The 18,283-nt window shown below is 41.9% G+C and overlaps 1 protein-coding gene across 8 annotated transcripts in view; it reads left to right on the forward strand.

The window, feature by feature from the left end:
- The window catches only part of FAM135A (family with sequence similarity 135 member A), a 124,870-nt gene that overhangs the window by 77,692 nt on the left and 28,895 nt on the right, over window positions 1-18,283 (forward strand). For all 8 annotated transcript variants that reach the window (XM_038395139.2, XM_043510446.1, XM_038395142.2 and 5 more), the window contains 4 exons: window positions 5,277-5,350; window positions 5,630-5,784; window positions 6,040-8,365; window positions 12,557-12,717. In XM_038395139.2, the coding sequence (XP_038251067.1) occupies window positions 5,277-5,350; window positions 5,630-5,784; window positions 6,040-8,365; window positions 12,557-12,717 (2,716 nt within the window). The remainder of the gene's footprint in view (window positions 1-5,276; window positions 5,351-5,629; window positions 5,785-6,039; window positions 8,366-12,556; window positions 12,718-18,283) is intronic.

Consider the following 18,283-nt stretch of genomic DNA (forward strand, 5'->3'; position numbering starts at 1 on the left):
GGGGGCTGTGGGTGTGTGAGGGGTGCAGGGGTCAGGTCAGAGGGCTGGGGGAGGTGAGGGGGTGCAGGGGTCAGGGCGGGAGCTGGGGGAGGTGAGGGGGCGCAGGGGTCAGGGCGGGAGCTGGGGGAGGTGAGGGGGCGCAGGGGTCAGGGCAGGGGGCTGGGAGGTGGGGGGTTGCAGGGGTCAGGTCAGAGGGCTGGGGGAGGTGAGGGGGTGCAGGGGTCAGGGCAGGGGGCTGGGGGAGGTGTGGGGGGTGCAGGGGTCTGGGCTGTGGGTGTGTGAGGGGGTGCAGGGGTCAGGTCAGAGGGCTGGGGAAGGTGAGGGGGTGCAGGGGTCAGGGCAGGGGGCTGGGGTGTGTGGGGGGTTGCAGGGTCAGGGCAGAGGGCTGGGGGTGTGTGAGGGGGCTGCAGGGTTCAGGGCAGAGAGCTGGGTGTGTGTGAGGGGGGTACAGGGGCCAGGGCAGAGAGCTGGGGGTGTGGGCTAGGGTCCTGGAGGTGCTCCCAGCCCCCTGCCCCGAGTGGCTTCCCCACCGCCCCATCCCCACCGCCCCATCCCCACCTCTTCTCCGCCTCCTCCCTGGAGCAGCAAGTGCGCTGTGGCTCCGCTTCTTCCCCTCCCTCGCAAGAGCCATCAGCTGATTGGCGGCACGGAGGGAGAGGAGGAGGGGCAGGAACCCAGCACGCTGGCGGAAGAGGTGGGGGAGGGGGAACTTGCCTGCCCTGCAGCAGCAGCCGGCAGGACCAAGCAGGCTGAGCGGGACCGGCAGCTGGGCACCGACAGCAGTGTGCCATTAAAAAATGGCTCGCGTGCCCTCTTTGGCACGTGTGCCATAGGTTGCCGACCCCTGCTCTAATCATAGGGGAGAAAAAAGATGTGTGTGTGGGGGGCATTTTATGGGTAGCACTGTTGTAATAAGCCATAAATCCAGTGTCTTTATTCAGTCCATGATTTTTTGAGACTAGCAAAGTTATGAATTTAAGCTCCCAGGTGTTGTGCAGGTTTCCTTTTGAGGATGAGGACTGTGAGGTCAGATAGGCTTTGTGAAAAGTGTTGCCCCCAGGTGATTTGGTGTTTTTTGTCTTCTATCATTTTTCTGTGAGAGTGCATTCAAGAGTATATTGATTGTCTCGTTTCACCCACATAGTTGTTATTGGAACATTTAGTGCACTGTTGTGTACATGTTGTGATAGGCATTTGTAGGACCCATGAAAATATCATTGACGTTTCTCAGACATATAATTACATTGATGATAAATCCCTATACATCACCATCCATCAAAATGGTGGCATCGCTGTCTGCCTCAAATATCTTCAAGGCAATGGACAACACTCAGATAGCCACCTCAAACATATCCCCAAACTCATCCATTTCATCTTCGCCCACAACAATTTTATATTCAACAACAAACCCTTTGTCCAAACCATGGGAAAAACCAAGGGAACTAGGATGGCTCCTCCTCTTCCAATCTATGGGTGACCTCGAGGAAGAATTTCTGGACAAATTCACCATGAAACCAGTTATATACCTGAGGATACATCAATGATATTTTCATCCTCTGAGCAGACCTAAACTCCCGTATAGGTTTCCATCACAACTTCAGCAACTACCACCCATCCATTAAACTCTCTCTAGACCACTCCCACACTAAGGTCAACTTCCAGGACACCACGATCAGCTTCAGGGATGGAACCCTACAAACAACTATGTATGAGAAACCCACGAGTCACCATACTTACCTTCATAGATCCAGTAACCACCACCAATATGCCAAGAAATCTGGTATCTACAGTCAGGCACTCAGATACAACAGAATATGCTCCAAGGAGAAAGTCGGGGATATAAACCTTGACTCACTTAAAACCGCCTTCACAAAACAAGGACACTCCATCAGAGAAGTGGATCACATCATGGAATGGGTCACCCAAATACCCCGAGAGATCCTGCTTCAATACAGATATAAAACCCCCTCTGACTGCATACCTCTAGTTGTCACCTACCACTCCACACTGGAACCCATATGGAATATCATTAAACAGTTACAACCCATACTTGATGGGGACTATATCCTGAAAAAAATCTTTCCTGAACCCCCTGTTCTGGCCTTCAAACAACCCCCAACCTCTCTAAAAGCATCATCAGAAGCAAACTCCACAAAATAGGACACAGAAACTCAAAGCAGCACCAGATCCTGCCAGAACAGGAGATGCATAACCTGCAGCCATAGCCCCACTGCTATAATAATCAATATCCCCACAATACATTTTTCAAGGTCCATAGATCCTACATATGCCTATCACAACTTGTGGTGTACCTCATCCAGGGCATTAAATGCCCCAATAAAAACTATGTGGGTGACACGAGACAGTCACTGTGCTCTCGAATGAATTCACACAGAAAAATGATGAAAGACAAAACCACCAAATCACCTGTGGGTAAACACTTTTCACAAAGCGATCACTCTATATGTGAGCTGTCAGTCCTCATCCTCAAGGGAAACTCGCACAACACCTGGAAGCTTAAATTCATAACTTTGCTAGGCACTAAAAATCATGGAACAAATAGAGATACTGGATTTATGGCTTATTACAAAAATCTATAACCAAGTAAAAGCCCCCCCACACACCGCAGTCTATAACCCACTAAAAGCCCCCCCATACACACCATTTCTAATCACTGGTTTAGGACAAAAATCAATTGTACTTTAATTTTGGATAATTAGAGTAATATCGCTTTTGTTAATATGATGCACTGGGTTCCTTTCCTAAATTACAATGCAGGGACTGTTTTACTGTATTCTTTGAATGTGGGTGCCACCATAATCCTAACAATAATAAACCTACCACTTCCAGGTGGGTCTGAGTTGGCTTGTTCTCCCTTACAGGAGCTGTCACAGGTACACTGGTCCCTGACTCCTGTGAAAAGGCCACATCCTATGACAAAGAGGAAGAGTTAATTTCTGTGTAAAGAACTTTTCCCTTGATGCTTGATTGGAATGTCTCATTGAAGTTTTTGTTTTGTTTTGTTTATGCTTTTCCCATTTGAACACCCATCCAAGCTCTCTCTCAGACTTCCGAGGAAGGGATATTAACATGACCTTTTTCTCCATATTTCCCAAGCCATGCTAACTTTTCCTCCTAAGGGTTGTGTCTGGGCTAGACAATGCTTTAACCATTTTTCCAGAACAAAGGGACGCAATCTTGTGTAGGAGTGAAGTGAAAAGTGTGGTTTGTCTGATGATAAAAACAAAGACCATCTAGCCAAGATTGCTTTTATGCTTCCAGGGCAGCAAATTTAAGATCGAAGGAGACATTATAACTGAAAGTCTACTTCTACACACAAAAACATTTGTGTATCATTTAAATATGATTCCCTGTGACAGGAAAAATAGATGAGCTTTCTCTGCTGGTAAAAGCTATAAGAAAAGCCATAAGTTAAGTTTGCAATGCAGCTATTTTCGTTTCCCCATAACTTTTTAAAAAACTTTCCCCTATGGTTGAACCTTTTCATGCTTGATGGTAGCCTAAAGATGAATTTTGTGGTACTGTGGTTTTTTTTTTCTTTTTCTGAATTATGCAACTGGGAAGAAATATTTTTCCATTAAAATAAACTTTAATGACAGAACCTTTAAATCAGATTTTGACATATGGCTAGTTCTCTCTGAGAAATATTTACTGTGAACACTTATTGGCTGGGAAAATAACACTTAAATGGGCTTTTACACATAAACCAAAAAGTCATTTTGTCTTTTCATTTTAAATATTGCCTGTGAATATACATGAATTGCATAGTGCTATAATCCCATGCTGTAGAACTCAGTAGTGCTTGACTAGATTTTCCTTGTATTGTATGTAGCTGTGATTGTTGGTGTACGTTTATAGCTGAAATGGTGGCACCCAGAGGGATCTATTGGGGATTGGCTGAGTTCTACAAATACATAATGAGACAGCTTCTGCCCTGAAGAGAGTATAATCTAAGAGAGAGACCATGAGTGTATCAAGTACTCAGAGGGGACGGGCAAGAGAAAGTAGCAAGAAAACATTGTTAAACAGACTAGCTACAAGTACAATTAGATGGCCAAGTGATTTAAAACATTTCTTACAATTATTATATAAGCTAGTAAATAAAACCGATGTTTGTGCTGAAGATAGTAGCATACGGAGTTGCTCGAAACTCTGCTGTTCTATACCCCAACACCTTTCTCTGCATCTCTTTTAGAACCAACCAAACTAGGTAAAATCTATTGTAATGCAGCATTAAAATTGCATGTTTGAACACAGCAGTGAGGAGATGCAAAAGTAAAAGTTCTCATAACAATGTTAATTTAGCCATGTTACGTTTATGTAAGACTTGAGGTTACTGGTTAGACTACTATATGCATATCTTAATATATATATATATGTGCAATGTGGGAGATTTGATGTTCCTGACTATTGTGTACTCACATGTGAAATATTAACATTGCACTACTGTAATTTTTTACATATAATAGATTACTGTATATTCCACAGTTCCAATTTCTCCATTTTTAAATTAATAGGATATATTTCATTCTTCTATTTTGACAGTAGGTAAATATAAACGCCTTTGTGCTGTAAAAAAACCCTAAATATTATATTTGCTTTATTTTATTCATGTATTTTGACAACTAAATCTTAATGGGTAATCATTGCTGCACAGTACTTTTGGCATTATAAACTGCAGGAGCAATGATAAAGGCAATGTAAAATCTGTACATTGTAATTGGATGGATGGACTATATTTTGTTCACTTTGAAATCTGGAACAGAAAAAGGTCAAATTACACACCCTTGTATAATTCTAGCTTGCTGCAGTCTCATGAACTGAAGAATATTTGATGAGTTTCCACTCTTGAGGATAACCATCATACATTTTTGAACTTGCTCATAGATATTAACTAAACTTCCTTTTATTCAAATTTATCTTAAATTTTTTTGTTCATGTCTCCGTTATGTGTCCAGATAGGCAACTGGAGCATGTTACATTTGCCCTATTTGTTCAAAACCATGCTCCCCTTTCAAAACTAATATCTGCCCCAATCCTACATCTGTTAGTGCTGCTAAAAAAAAAAAAAAGACACATCAACTGACACTCTTGTTCATGAAATTTGATGACTGAACATTTCATGAAAATGTTACTGTTTATTCATGCGTGACACTGACATTGTGACATAGCCATGTTGTTGGGGTTTTTTTAATTGCTTTTTCTATGTAAAAAGAATTCTTATTTTGCTAGTTATAACTGTTGGAATCTTTCAGGTACGAAGGTTTTCCGAAGCATTCTTTTGTCTTGAGCATCCAAGGCAAGCTGCTCTTGCATATCAAGAACTACAGTGAGTAACTTGAAATAGACTATATTGAGGCTTTTCATATTACTTTTCCAAATCGTGTTGCTAAATGCACAGAAACAGTTTGTAGTGCACAGCATATGTCACAAATGTGTTATCTTTAATATGCTTCAGATTACAAAAATGCCTTGTACGTACTTGTGTAACTAATTTAATAGGAACTTAGATTTAGCATATTCTGTTTAAGTATTAACAGTAACAATTTACTTTGTAGGATTACCATCCTCTGTTATAATTCTCTTAATACAAGGTAATATTTTTCAGTGCTCAGAGTCATCTACAGATGTGTACAGCTATCAAAAACACCTCCTTCTGCAGTTCTCTTCCACCTCTTCCTATTGAATGCAGTGAACTAGATGGAGACCTGAACTCATTACCTATAATCTTTGAAGATAGGTATTTAGATTGCATTACTGAAGGTAAATACAAGCTTGTGTGTTTTTCCTGTGAAGAATGAGTAACGCTATAGAAAAATTAGGTACATTTTTCTGTATATTTTCTAGCTATAGAGAAATGTTCCCTTGAAATCTAGTTTTATCTAGTTTATATTTTGAATAGCAGTAAAGTTTTTTAATTTCGTACTGAAAGTTGTATAGCTTTATTAATTTGCATAATCTTGTTATAAACTGTACTTTCCTTTTCTCACTTTTTTTTTCTTTTTTTGGGGTTAAAAGATTTGGCTGTACCCTGGGTGGCAGTTGAAAATCTTCAGAAGTCAGAGTCCAATAAGCTGGATAAATTTGAGGCTGAAGAAGGTTTTGTAGCTGGTTTTTCTAGCCCAGACTTGAAAATCAGACCTGCAGGTGCCTCCAACATTTGGCATTCAGAAAGTGAAAAGCAGCTAACAAAGTCTTTGAAAGGGAAAAATGAAGATATAAATAAATCCAAAGTTAAGGTTACTAAATTAATGAAAACAATGAAAACTGAAAACACAAAAAAATTAGTAAAACAGAATTCTAAGGACTCTGTGATCTTGGTAGGCTACAAATGTTTGAAAAACACAGCACCAGAGGATGTCTCTAAATGCTATGAAGGCAGGCCTTCATCTCATCAGAAAGGACTGGATCCAGCAATAGGTGACTTTGCTTGTGACACAAGGACCTGCACGAGGCAAATAAGTCAAAAAGAACTTAGATGTTTGCCATCTAGAACTGAACAAAAATCTGCCCAAACTGACCATGTTCTGCAAAGCCAGTGTAGCCCTGTGTTCTCTCATTGTGCACATTCCACCATTTTTGGCAGACTTAATATCTCCCAGGCAGGTACTGGAGTAACACAGGTGGATAGCATCTTGACACCTAGAAGCACAGTTGAAGGTTGTCCTGGCTGTCAGCCAACTTCATCAAGAGTGAGGACAATTGAGGTCAAACCAAGTAACAAGAATCCTTATGAAGGGGAGAAAGTGACTGTTCGTACTGGGTCATGGGCAGAATTTCTGCAAGATGGAGAGAATTTACAGGTGCCCAACTTTCAGACTGCAGAATCTGGAAGTAAAGCTAACTCGGGGGAACAGATACTGGTGCTTGAAAAGGACGATGTCCAAGAAATTAACTTTCAACATATTGGAGATGCCTTGACAAGAATAAAAAGCAATCATTCTGCTCTTTCTACAAAAGAGACTCATGTTGCCATAAGTGGAGACACGGTTAAGTTACCAGATGTTAGTGTCATTTATGCCTCATCTAGGTTTTCAGATTCAGGTGTAGAAAGTGAACCAAGCTCTTTTGCAACACACTCCAACCCTGATGTGTTTTTTGAAACCATTCAAGGGCAAAGTGCTTACAACAGTGAAAGACTATTTCCTCAGCTTTTACTAAAACCAGATTACATAAAAAATGCAATAGAAAGCTATTGTACTGAGAGTACTAGTGCATTGAGTGAAATACAGTCATCCCTGACATCCATAAACTCTCTACCGTCAGATGATGATGAGCTTTCACCTGATGAAAATTCAAAGATATCACTTGTACCTGAATGCCAACTAAGTGACAGCAAAACTATATTAGATCTGGGAACAATTGATTTGCCAAAATGTGATGACAGTAAAAAATCAAATATCATTTTACAGCAACAGTGTGTTGTATTTTCAGGGCATTCACACAATGAAACTGTCTCTCTGCATTCCTCACTTTCAGACATAAAAGATTCTTTACAGTTAGTTGCTTCAAATGAAGATATATCTACTGAGATGAAAAATTACAGCTCACGTGCAAACTTTGACATAGTTTTTAAGGACTCTCCAAGCCTTGATAGGCATCAGAACACTACAGAAGGAGAAACTGAATTACATTCAGAAGTTATTTATCTGGGAGAACCATGTGTTGTTTCAGGTTCAGTATCTAGTAATGCTAAGTGTAATGTAGAGAAAACAAATGAGGGAAAACATAACAAACCTTTAGAATTAAGGCAAACAATTGAGGAATTGCCAACAGTTGAAAGTGAGACTCACCCAGATGCAAATAATCTCTCATCAACCAGCAGTATCGATATTGTGAAACAAGGTCTTGTAGAAAACTACTTTGGCTCGAGAAGCAGTACAGATATTTCTGATATTTGCCCTACTGACAACAGCAATCCTGATAGTCCTCAAAAGGAAACATCTGAAAAACAAACTGTTGGGTCTTCGCAACGGGAGGATGAGGAGGAGGAGCAGGATCAAGAAATGGTTGAAAATGGGTATTATGAAGAAACGGATTATAGTAATATTTTAGATGGAGATACAAATGCTGACTTTGAGCAGAATCATGGTCTAACGGAAGAAAAAGCTTTGAGATTTGAAAGGATTGACAGCGAGCATCTAAGAGATGGAATGAATATGGCTCCTATCTGTACTCCTGGTTGTTTGTCTTTTCCCTCTGTGCTGAGAGACTCTCCTTGCAGTATTATATGTTCTTCAAAAAGCAAATCTGATGCAATAACAAAACAACCAGGCAGCACATCCTGCAGCTCAACTTCATCTATTTCCTGGTATGAAAGCTCCCCCAAACCTCAAATGCTAGCGTAAGTGATCATTTTAAAACAAAGTCTCTTTAAATTTTGAAAAACTTAAAATATGGTATTCAGAGGGGAAAGAAACATGGTCTTTGATCAAGATATCTTCCAGGTTGATGAATTATGGATTTATTTTCTCCTGCACACACAGCTAACTTTTCAGGTTTTAGAGGCTTGTTAGAAAGCGTATGTTAACACAGAATTCCAGTTATCACTTCTACTTATCTCACATTGTTTGGCAAGTTTAAAGCAAAATTGAAACTTTGAGATTTATATGTTGAATAAATTTACATTAAAACATGCTTTAAAATGAGGAATTACAGAATAGAAATATTTCAGGATCTCAGAAAAAAAGAAACATGGTGTTTTATAAAATGAAAACTTAACATAGTAGGTAAAGGAAAAGGCCCCATCATGAATTACAAAATTGTTTAAGACAACAAAACTAGCTGCCCAGCATAAGTGATCAAGCAAAGTGAGGTGTAACACTCAACTCAATGGCAATTTTTTGTCATCTGTCTGTAACACAATAACTTTGGAACACTACATCCCACCAATTCCAAAATTACAGGGAATGTTTCAGGCATCCAGGGGCACAAACCTATTGATCTTTGCAGCAAATTGGAATACAGGAGAAGGCTGATTCAGGGGAAAATCAGGGCCCCCCCACTGCTCCAGTGCTGCAGGCAAAGGAAATTCTCTGTCCCTGCCCCCTTACTGCCTACATATCAGAGGCAGCAGCTTAATTTGCCATGTGGGGACATTGTGCATAGCCCAGACTGTAACAGAAATAAGAGAGCTTTACAGGGAGGGTTTGTAGGGGGGAAGTGGGGACGGGGTGAGGGAGAAGTGGGGATTCAGTGGGGAAAGCAGGAGGGATCGGATGATAGGAAATGGTGGGAGAAAAAACAGGAATCTGGGGAGGTCTGGGTTGTGGTGGTAGAATCGGGGGTGGAGAGAAATGGGGTGGGGGGGCGGGTGGATGGAGGGACCTGGAGGCAAAGGGGGGGAAACCGAGACCTAGAATATGGGTGAGCGGATGAGGGGCAAAGCAGGACCTTTAAAGGGATTGGTTGGGGATGAGGGAGTGGTGGTCATGTGGGAAGCAGGGACCCAGAGGGGGGTTGAGTGGGCATGGAAGCAGAGACACAGGGTTGGGGAGTAGAGTTGGGAAAAGGAAAGCAGGAATTGGGGAGGAGAGATGGTAAGGGAGGGAGGAGAAGCCCTGGGAAGGAGGAGCAGACACTCTAGTGGTGGTGGTGAGATTTGGAGATGGGATGGGGAGGAACACAGAGACCTGGGAGGAGAAGGGGGCAGCGGTGGGGGGAATAGCCAGTTATATGTGGGAGGAGACATGGGGGGGCACACAGAGGGAAGCATGAGGAAGGGAGTGATGGGACTAGCAGAGAGACCCTGAAATGGATGGGCATGGGAAGGTGGCATACAAGGTGCTTGTGGGGCCGGGGGAGGAAGAGAGGGATATAAGAAGCCCCTGGTGGGCGCATTGTGCTCAGCCTATAGAAGCTACAATGTGTGCAACCCCCTACTGGTAAAGAATGGGAGCATTAAAATACTCTCCATTTACATTTATTAGAGCTATAGATGTATAGTAATTCATAAAGTCTGGATCTATACTAAGGACTATATGTACAGTAATCAAATATAAATAAGCATGGACAAGGGCACTTAGAATAGGGTTGTTTTTTATGATGAAGTGATTTTAGTATCCCCTGTTTTCCGGACTCTCACTTGTGAGACCTCACATAATGATCTTTTTCTCTACTAATGAGGATGGTACATGGTTCCTTTTGGAGCACATCAGTGCCAATTCTTCAGTTTGTTACAAGTGGCTGCTGGTAGGCAATTGCAAGCATTGTCTCCATCCTCATCTGACATAGAGGTTGAGGCCTGGATGCACAAAAGGAGTTAGGCCTTCCTACCATTCTTTATCCCTCTGGTCCATGCACCTAAGTACCAGTTTTAGGCTCCACTAAGATTCACAAAATTCCCACTCAGCTGCCATCTAATCCTGTAGGTGCTTAAATAACTCAGCACCTACATTTTTACAGTAAAAGTTTCCTTGGTAATTATAGGTTTTAGAGTAGCAGCCGTGTTAGTCTGTATTCGCAAAAAAGAAAAGGAGGACTTGTTAGTCTCTAAGGTGCCACAAGTATTCCTTTTCTTTCTTGGTAATTATGTTTCTGCTTCTGAGTAGGTGCCCTGCTGCCTCCCTCTAGGCACCTGGATATATATTTCTTGCCTAAGACCTAGAGCGATTCACAAACCATGGGAAGATGATTAACATTTGGCCTCCTAAACTGAGTGTGGGGCCCAATCCAATAGGTGTGCTCAGAGGCAGCCTGCCAGATTGGGCCCCCCAGATGAGTTCACACAAAACAGCAACGATCGGGAGAGGACAAAGATTTCTCTTGTAACTTTTAGCAAAGTGGTTAGGATACTTCCCCAGGAGGTTGGGAGGCCCCCCATTCAAACCCCAGTTTGATCCTAGGTCTCTCACATCTTGGATGAGTGCTCTAACCTTCAGGCTATAGAGTCATTCTCATGCTTGTATGCTCTCACTCTTGTCCTTTCTCTCTCAAAGATCATGGACTGAATAGAGACACTGGATTTATGGTTTATTACAACAATCTACAATCTACAATCCATTAAAACTCCTCCCCAAGCTTACCCTTTCCACGCATGACTGGGGAGGTGTAACTGGTCACTTCATCTTGTATGGTCCCTTGAAATATGCTTTCACCTAGTATTTAGCAGTGACACTCTGAGTATGTTTTCCAGATCTGAAGAACTCCGTGTAAGCTTGAAAGCTTGTCTCTCTCACAACAGAGGATGATCCAATAAAAGATATTACCTCACCCACATTGTCTCTCTCTCACATGTGCACAAGCATGAGAATAACTCTAGTCTGGTGAAAAGAAAAGGAGTACTTGTGGCACCTTAGAGACTAACTGTGTTAGTGACACAGTTAGTAACACAGTTAGTCTCTAAGGTGCCACAAGTACTCCTTTTCTTTTTGCGAATACAGACTAACACGGTTGCTACTCTGAAATCTAGTCTGGTGGTTAGAGCAGTCTTCCAAGAAACAGTCTCTCTGCTCAAATGACTGTCATGCACTATTTATCTACAGTGCAGCAGCTTCAACAAGAGAGATGAAGTGAACCTCACATCGGAATATCCCACAGCCCAATAGTTGAGCACTCACCTAAAAGGTGGCAGATTCTGTTGAAATTCCTTTTATCCCTCAGGTGGAAGGGGGAATTGAACCAGATGTCTCCCATGTCCCTGGTGAGTACCCTAACAGCTGGTAAATGTTGGGAAATATTGAAGGAGGGTCTCCTTCCCATGACCCCACCCTCTTCTTGCTAAAACAACATAGGTGCCTAACTCCTGTGAATTCCAGCTGTGAATTGCTTGCAGAGATAGGTATCTCCCTGCAGTCTAGACTTAGGCTACATCTACACTCCAGTACTTAGAGTGGTGCACTGTAGTGCTTGTGATGGAGATGCTTTAAGTCAACAGGAGAGAACTCTCCCATTGGCTTAATAACACTTTCCTCTGCGAAAGGAGGTAGCTATGTTGCTGTGATGCTCAGCATTGCAACGACTAATTTCTCTTGTGCATCCAGCCCTAAGTGCCTGTCTAATCCAAACTGCAGTAAAGTTAATGGGAGTCTGTACTTACTTTGACTTCCCGTGGGCTTCAGATCAGGCTTTAAGAAAGAATTAAACCCAGTTGTATTCACATTAATATTTCATTTAGATGAATGCTGTTTACTGCACTTGACAGGAATAACTCTAGAATTTTGTGTACCTTTTATAGGCCTCAAAGCCGACCAATTTGCTCAGGTGTTCAGAGGATAGAGAGCTTGTGTTTGTGGCTGGGGACTTTATATGGGGAGAATAGGATTTCATGAGATCTGAGGTGGAAAATTTGGATTTTGGGGACTGACTACTTTTGTTATTTTGGCACTATTTGTACTTATCTTGGATTGCACTTTTTTAATAATTTGTCATGGGTGCCTGAGTCTGGAATAAATGGTTTTTATGCTTTATATGAACTAAATAAATGAAATATTTAAGTAAAAAGCAGTGGAAAATTATGTTCTTGCAGACCCTACATTTATTGGATTTTAATAAGGTATATAACAGAATTATTATAGTAAGCATTGTTTTGTTCCAGTTTTCTCCAGGCTAAAGAGGAATTAAAGCAACTTAAACTCCCTGGATTTATGTATAGTGATGTTCTCAGACTGGCTTCGTCAGCACCTTATTTCAGCACAGAAGAGGATGAAGGTTCAGAAGATGGAATACATCTCATAGTCTGTGTTCATGGCCTAGATGGTATGCTGTGGTGCTTGTTACTGAATAACAGATCAATTGAGAATGTAGATCAAGTTTTTGTTTTGTTGTTTTGAGCTCTGAGTTAAACCATGTTGAAAGAAATATTCATTAAAATGAATTAAGAATGTGATGTTCTTCAAGCAGTGTCCCTGTGAGTGCTTCGGTCAGGTGTGCATGCATCTCTTGAACCCTTGATTGGAGATTTTTCCATTAGCAGTGCCTGTTTGGCCTGTGCATGCACCCTGTGCCTTCTTGTCCCAGACACTGGGCCTATATAGTAATGCGCAGGCGAACCACCCTTAGTTTCTTCTCTATTGCATTGGTCTGAGATGGAGTTTTAGCATGTCCACTTTGAGAGTGCATCAGCTCTTGTATTCAGATTTTGTATTCTAGTTTACACTATAGTTGTTTGTTAGCATAAGTTAAAGTTAGTTAGCATTAAATAGTAAGAGGATTGTTTTCCTCTTTTTCCCTTTTCGGAGCCTTGTCTCCCTGGCATGGCATGTCTGGCTTGCCAGGTTTCAAATACTACCTCTTCCGTTGAGAGGCTATACTTGTGAGCTACGGCCGCCCTACATTTGTCCATTGCTTTGGGTAGTCCCATATGCCCCAGAAGTGCAACTTCTGCCTGGCCCTCAGGTCTGGGACAAAGGACAGGGAAATTAAACTCAGACTGTTAATGATGCCTTCTTCCACTAAGCCATCACACAGTAGGCTTGAGATGATGCCAGGTTTGAGAGAGCAATGTTGCAATCTGCATGACCATGAACTCCAAGCCCACCTCCTTGGGTACTGTTTGTGAGTCACCTTGGGTAAAATGGACATGGGCAAGCACTCAAAGAAGAAAAGACGGTTACTAACTTTTCCGTAACTGTTGTTCTTCAAGATGTGTTGCTCATGTCTATTTCACAACTCACCTTCCTACCCCTCAGTCGGAGTTAGCCGGCAAGAAAGAGCTGAGAGAATGCAGGGCCAGTAGTTCCCCTTATACCAGCACATAAGTGTGCAGCACCAGAGGGCGCTAGAGCCAGCCTGATGGATACCATTGAGGGAAAAATCGCTGGTGATGGTACACACGGCATGCGCACACCTAACATGGAATGGACATGAGCAACAAATCTCAAAGAACAACAGGTTTCAGAGTAGCAGCCGTGTTAGTCTGTATTCGCAAAAAGAAAAGGAGTACTTGTGGCACCTTAGAGACTAACAAATTTATTAGAGCATAAGCTTTTGTGAAATGCATCCGATGAAGTGAGCTGTAGCTCATGAAAGCTTATGCTCTAATAAATTTGTTAGTCTCTAAGGTGCCACAAGTACTCCTTTTCTTTTTGCAAAGAACAACAGTTACAGAAAGGTTAATAACTAGTTTTTTGTTGTTGTTTAAAAGCTTTATAGGTACATTGTCAAGGAGAAGAAAAGTGTGTTTATCCAGCTATTTACCTGTGAAAGTCATAAACAGAAGATAGCATTGAGGCCATGAGCTTAGTAGGGTTCAAAAAATGATTAGACATTTATTCTGGTAATGAGAACATCCACCATTAAAGTAGGGAGGATTAAAAATTTAGATAAAATATATTCACCTGCTTCAGGATATAAGCAGACTACTAACTGGTGTGAGTTAGGGAGAAACTTCACCTCTGGGTAGGTTTTCCATAGTTGTCCACTATATGGTGTTTTGTACCTCTCAGTGAAGCCTCTGGTACTTGCCAGTTAAGGAAACAAGACAGCATAATAAATAGAGAATTGGTCTGATCTGATATAGCAATTCCTATATACCATAATCATTCTTCCTGTTTAGCTGTCAGATTTCCATGTTTAAAAACAAATATCCAAATAGATTCTACTCATGTCTCTGTCTAGGGAGCATTCATTATTAATATCTGTCTAATTCAATGTGTGCACTGGACTGGGAGATGCTGTTTCCTCCATCCAGATTTTCTAACATCATGTAATGCCAAGAATTATACAGCAGTTAACCCATCCATAATAAATTGTTGCCAGAACCATGCCCTTGTTCCTTATTGTACCTCATATCAAACCCTCCTCGTCTACTGATTTAAAAAATGGTTAGAAAAACTTACTTTGGAGATTTTAGCCAACTTCCTTCCTATTAGGAACTGCCTTTCATAATAAATATGCAAAAAGAAAAGGAGTACTTGTGGCACCTTAGAGACTAACAAATTTATTTGAGCATAAGCTTTCATGAGCTACAGCTCACTTCATCGGATGCATTTGGTGGAAAATATAGTGGGGAGATTTATATACACACACAGAGAACATGAAACAATGGGTTTTATCATACACACTGTAAGGAGAGTGATCACTTAAGATGAGCCATCACCAGCAGCAGTAGGGGGAAAGGAGGAGAACCTTTCATGGTGACAAGCAAGGTGGGCCATTTCCAGCAGTTAACAAGAACGTCTGAGGAACAGTGGGGGGTGGGGTGGGGGGGGAGAAATAACATGGGGAAATAGTTTTACTTTGTGTAATGATTCATCCATTCCCAGTCTCTATTCAAGCCTATCTTGAATAGAGACTGGGAATGGATGAGTCATTGCACAAAGTAAAACTATTTCCCCATGTTATTTCTCTCCCCCCACCCCACCCCCCACTGTTCCTCAGACGTTCTTGTTAACTGCTGGAAATGGCCCACCTTGCTTGTCACCATGAAAGGTTTTCCTCTTCACCCTCCCCCCCGCTGGTGATGGCTCATCTTAAGTGATCACTCTCCTTACAGTGTGTATGATAATACCCATTGTTTCATGTTCTCTGTGTGTGTGTATATAAATCTCCCCACTGTATTTTCCATCGAATGCATCCGATGAAGTGAGCTGTAGCTCACGAAAGCTTATGCTCAGATAAATTTGTTAGTCTCTAAGGTGCCACAAGTACTCCTTTTCTTTTTGCGAATACAGACTAACACGGCTGCTACTCTGAAACCTGTCATAATAAATATGATTATTTAAATGGAATACCCTTTTCTTTTAATCCTACAATATTTTTACTATATGGTGAACCTCAAACCAAAAAAGAGAAATATCAATACCTTTAGTGCTCTCTTCCCTGGCAAAATTCAGATGTGTAATTCACCACTGGAGCAGATCTACTGGTAGCAACTGTGGAAGCTGTAGTGTAGCCAGGATGTAGGTATTTTTATCCCTAGGTCATCAACCCACCAAGGGATTCCCCCAACATAAGAGGAATCTTCAGGAGGCCAATTAAACCATTTTCACTGGATCTTTATGTCCCTCTTGTAGCACTCCAGGAATGTTGTTTATCTTCCAGTAATCGACAACTGGTTGAAAAATTGTATTCAAAGAGAGGTTATCAATGTTTGCTGTCAAACTGGGAGGACATAACTAGTGCATTCCCCCACAAGTCTGTCCTGGGTCTGGTACTTGTCAACATTTTCATTAATGGTTTGGATAATGGATTGGAAAGTGTGCTTGTAAAATTTGCAGATGACACCAAGCTGGGAAGGGTTGCAAGTGCTTTCTAGGACAGGATTAGGACTCAAAAGGACCTTGATAAATTAGAGAAGTAATCTGAAAACAATTAGGTGAAATTCACTGAAGACCAGTGCAGAGCACTACGCTTAGGAAGGAAAAATCAAACACACAAATACTAAATGTGGAATAATGGGTGAGGCGGCACTACTGTAGAAAAGGATCTGGGAGTTACAGAGAATCGCAAATTGAATATGAGCTAATAACATGATGCAGTTGCAAAAAAGACTCACTTAATTCTGGGGAGTAGTAACAGGAATGTTGTATAAGACAGGAAGTAATTGTCCTGCTCTGCACGAGTGGTGCCTCAGCTGGAGTCTCTGTCCAGATCTAGGTGCCGCACTTTAGGAAAGATGTGGATAAATTGGAGAGAGTCCAGGGCAGATCAACAAAAAATGATAAAAGGTTTAGAAAATCTGACCTATGACGAAAGATTAAGAAACTAGGCACGTTTAGTCTTGAGAAAAGAAGACTGAAGGGGCATTTTCAAATGTGTTAAGGGATGTTATAAAGAGGATGTGATTCATTGTTCTTTATGCCCACTGAAGGTAAGAAAAGAAGTAATCTGAAGCAAGGGAGCTTTAGGTTAGTTACTAGGAGAAAGTTTCCAACTATAAGGATAGTTAAGTACTAGAATAGACTACTAAGAAGTTTTTTTGGAATCCCCATTATTGGAGGTTTTTAAGAATAGACTAGAGAGATACTTGTCAGAGATGGTCTAGGATTACTTGCTCATGCCTTAATGCAGAGGGAAGTACTCTGAAGACCTCTAAAGATTCCTTCCAGCCCAACATTTCTATAATTCTTCTTCAAGTGATTGTACTTATGCATTTTGTTCTTGGTGTCTATGTGCCCACGAACAGCTGTCAAAACTTTTTCCTTCAGTAGTACTTGTTGGACAGCTCAAGCACCATCTGCTGTTGTGTGCCACTGCATATAGGTATAAAGGGCAGAGCTGCCCCCGGCCTCCCTCAGTTCCTTCTTATTGCCCATGATGGTCATTGGAACCTGTTCATTGCCAGAACAATTGTGTCTCTTCTCTGTATATATGGTATACTTGTAGTTTAGTACTTGTTATAGTTAGTAAGTGTTAGTTGTTTTGTTTTAAAAAACGAAATTTTATGTGTGTATTCTGCTGCCGGCACTGAGGCAAGCCCCGGTTGCTGGGCTTCAGGCCATGAGCTTCCTGCTCAAAACCTATGCTGGTGAACGACCCACAGTGTAGTTAAGTGTGAGGGAGGAGTAAATACACTGGTGCCAGATTTGCTAGGAATTCGAGCCTAGGACAACAAAGAATAAGGAGGCTAGGCTGAAGTTGCTGCTAATGGAGGTGGTGCTCAAACCATCGTCGGAGCGATCCTGGTCCAACCTGGTGTCAAGTGCTTAGCTTCAGTTAGAAGTGTGCCTCCACAACTGTTCTTTCACCTGTGCCTCGGAAGAAGTATAAATCTTCCGAAGAGTATCTGACCAGGGGAAGATCTCTACCCTCCAAGCATGGAAAGAGGGGTGAGAGGTAGTCGAGTAGAGTGCAACTGAAATCTAAGCATGCCTCCTCCAAATCAGTGTGTAATTCAGCACAACTGGCTATGTGCTGGAGAAGATACTGTTGAGTCCAGTGCCAAAAGCATCAACTTCAGCGGCATCGCAGCAGACAGATATGGTCTCAGTGCCAGTTACCCTGGAGTCCTTTGCAGCAGCAAGAAATTTACTCTGCCTCTGAGTACTGGTATCACTGGTGGTTCAGGAGTTGCATCCCTCAGGACTACTGAAACAGCTGACACCAACGCCAGCGATACAGCATGCAATACTACACCAGCTGCTTATTTCCCAGATAGTCAGGTCATCAGTACTGTCCTTAGAGGAAGCCAGCAATGATTGCAACTCTCTGCCCGTTGCCAAGTTCTCTGCACCAGTCCCCGGCACCGACTGGAGCAACCCCTCCATGATTGGAGGAAGGGGAATTCCTCTTCATCTGACTCAGAAGTGGCATCTTATATCTCTCAGCCTCAGAGCAGGATCTACCGGTCCCCACCTAGATTCTCCTTCTCCACATTCCTTCA

Source organism: Dermochelys coriacea, chromosome 3 (assembly GCF_009764565.3).
Source record: "Dermochelys coriacea isolate rDerCor1 chromosome 3, rDerCor1.pri.v4, whole genome shotgun sequence".
Taxonomy (NCBI): Eukaryota; Metazoa; Chordata; order Testudines; family Dermochelyidae; genus Dermochelys; species Dermochelys coriacea.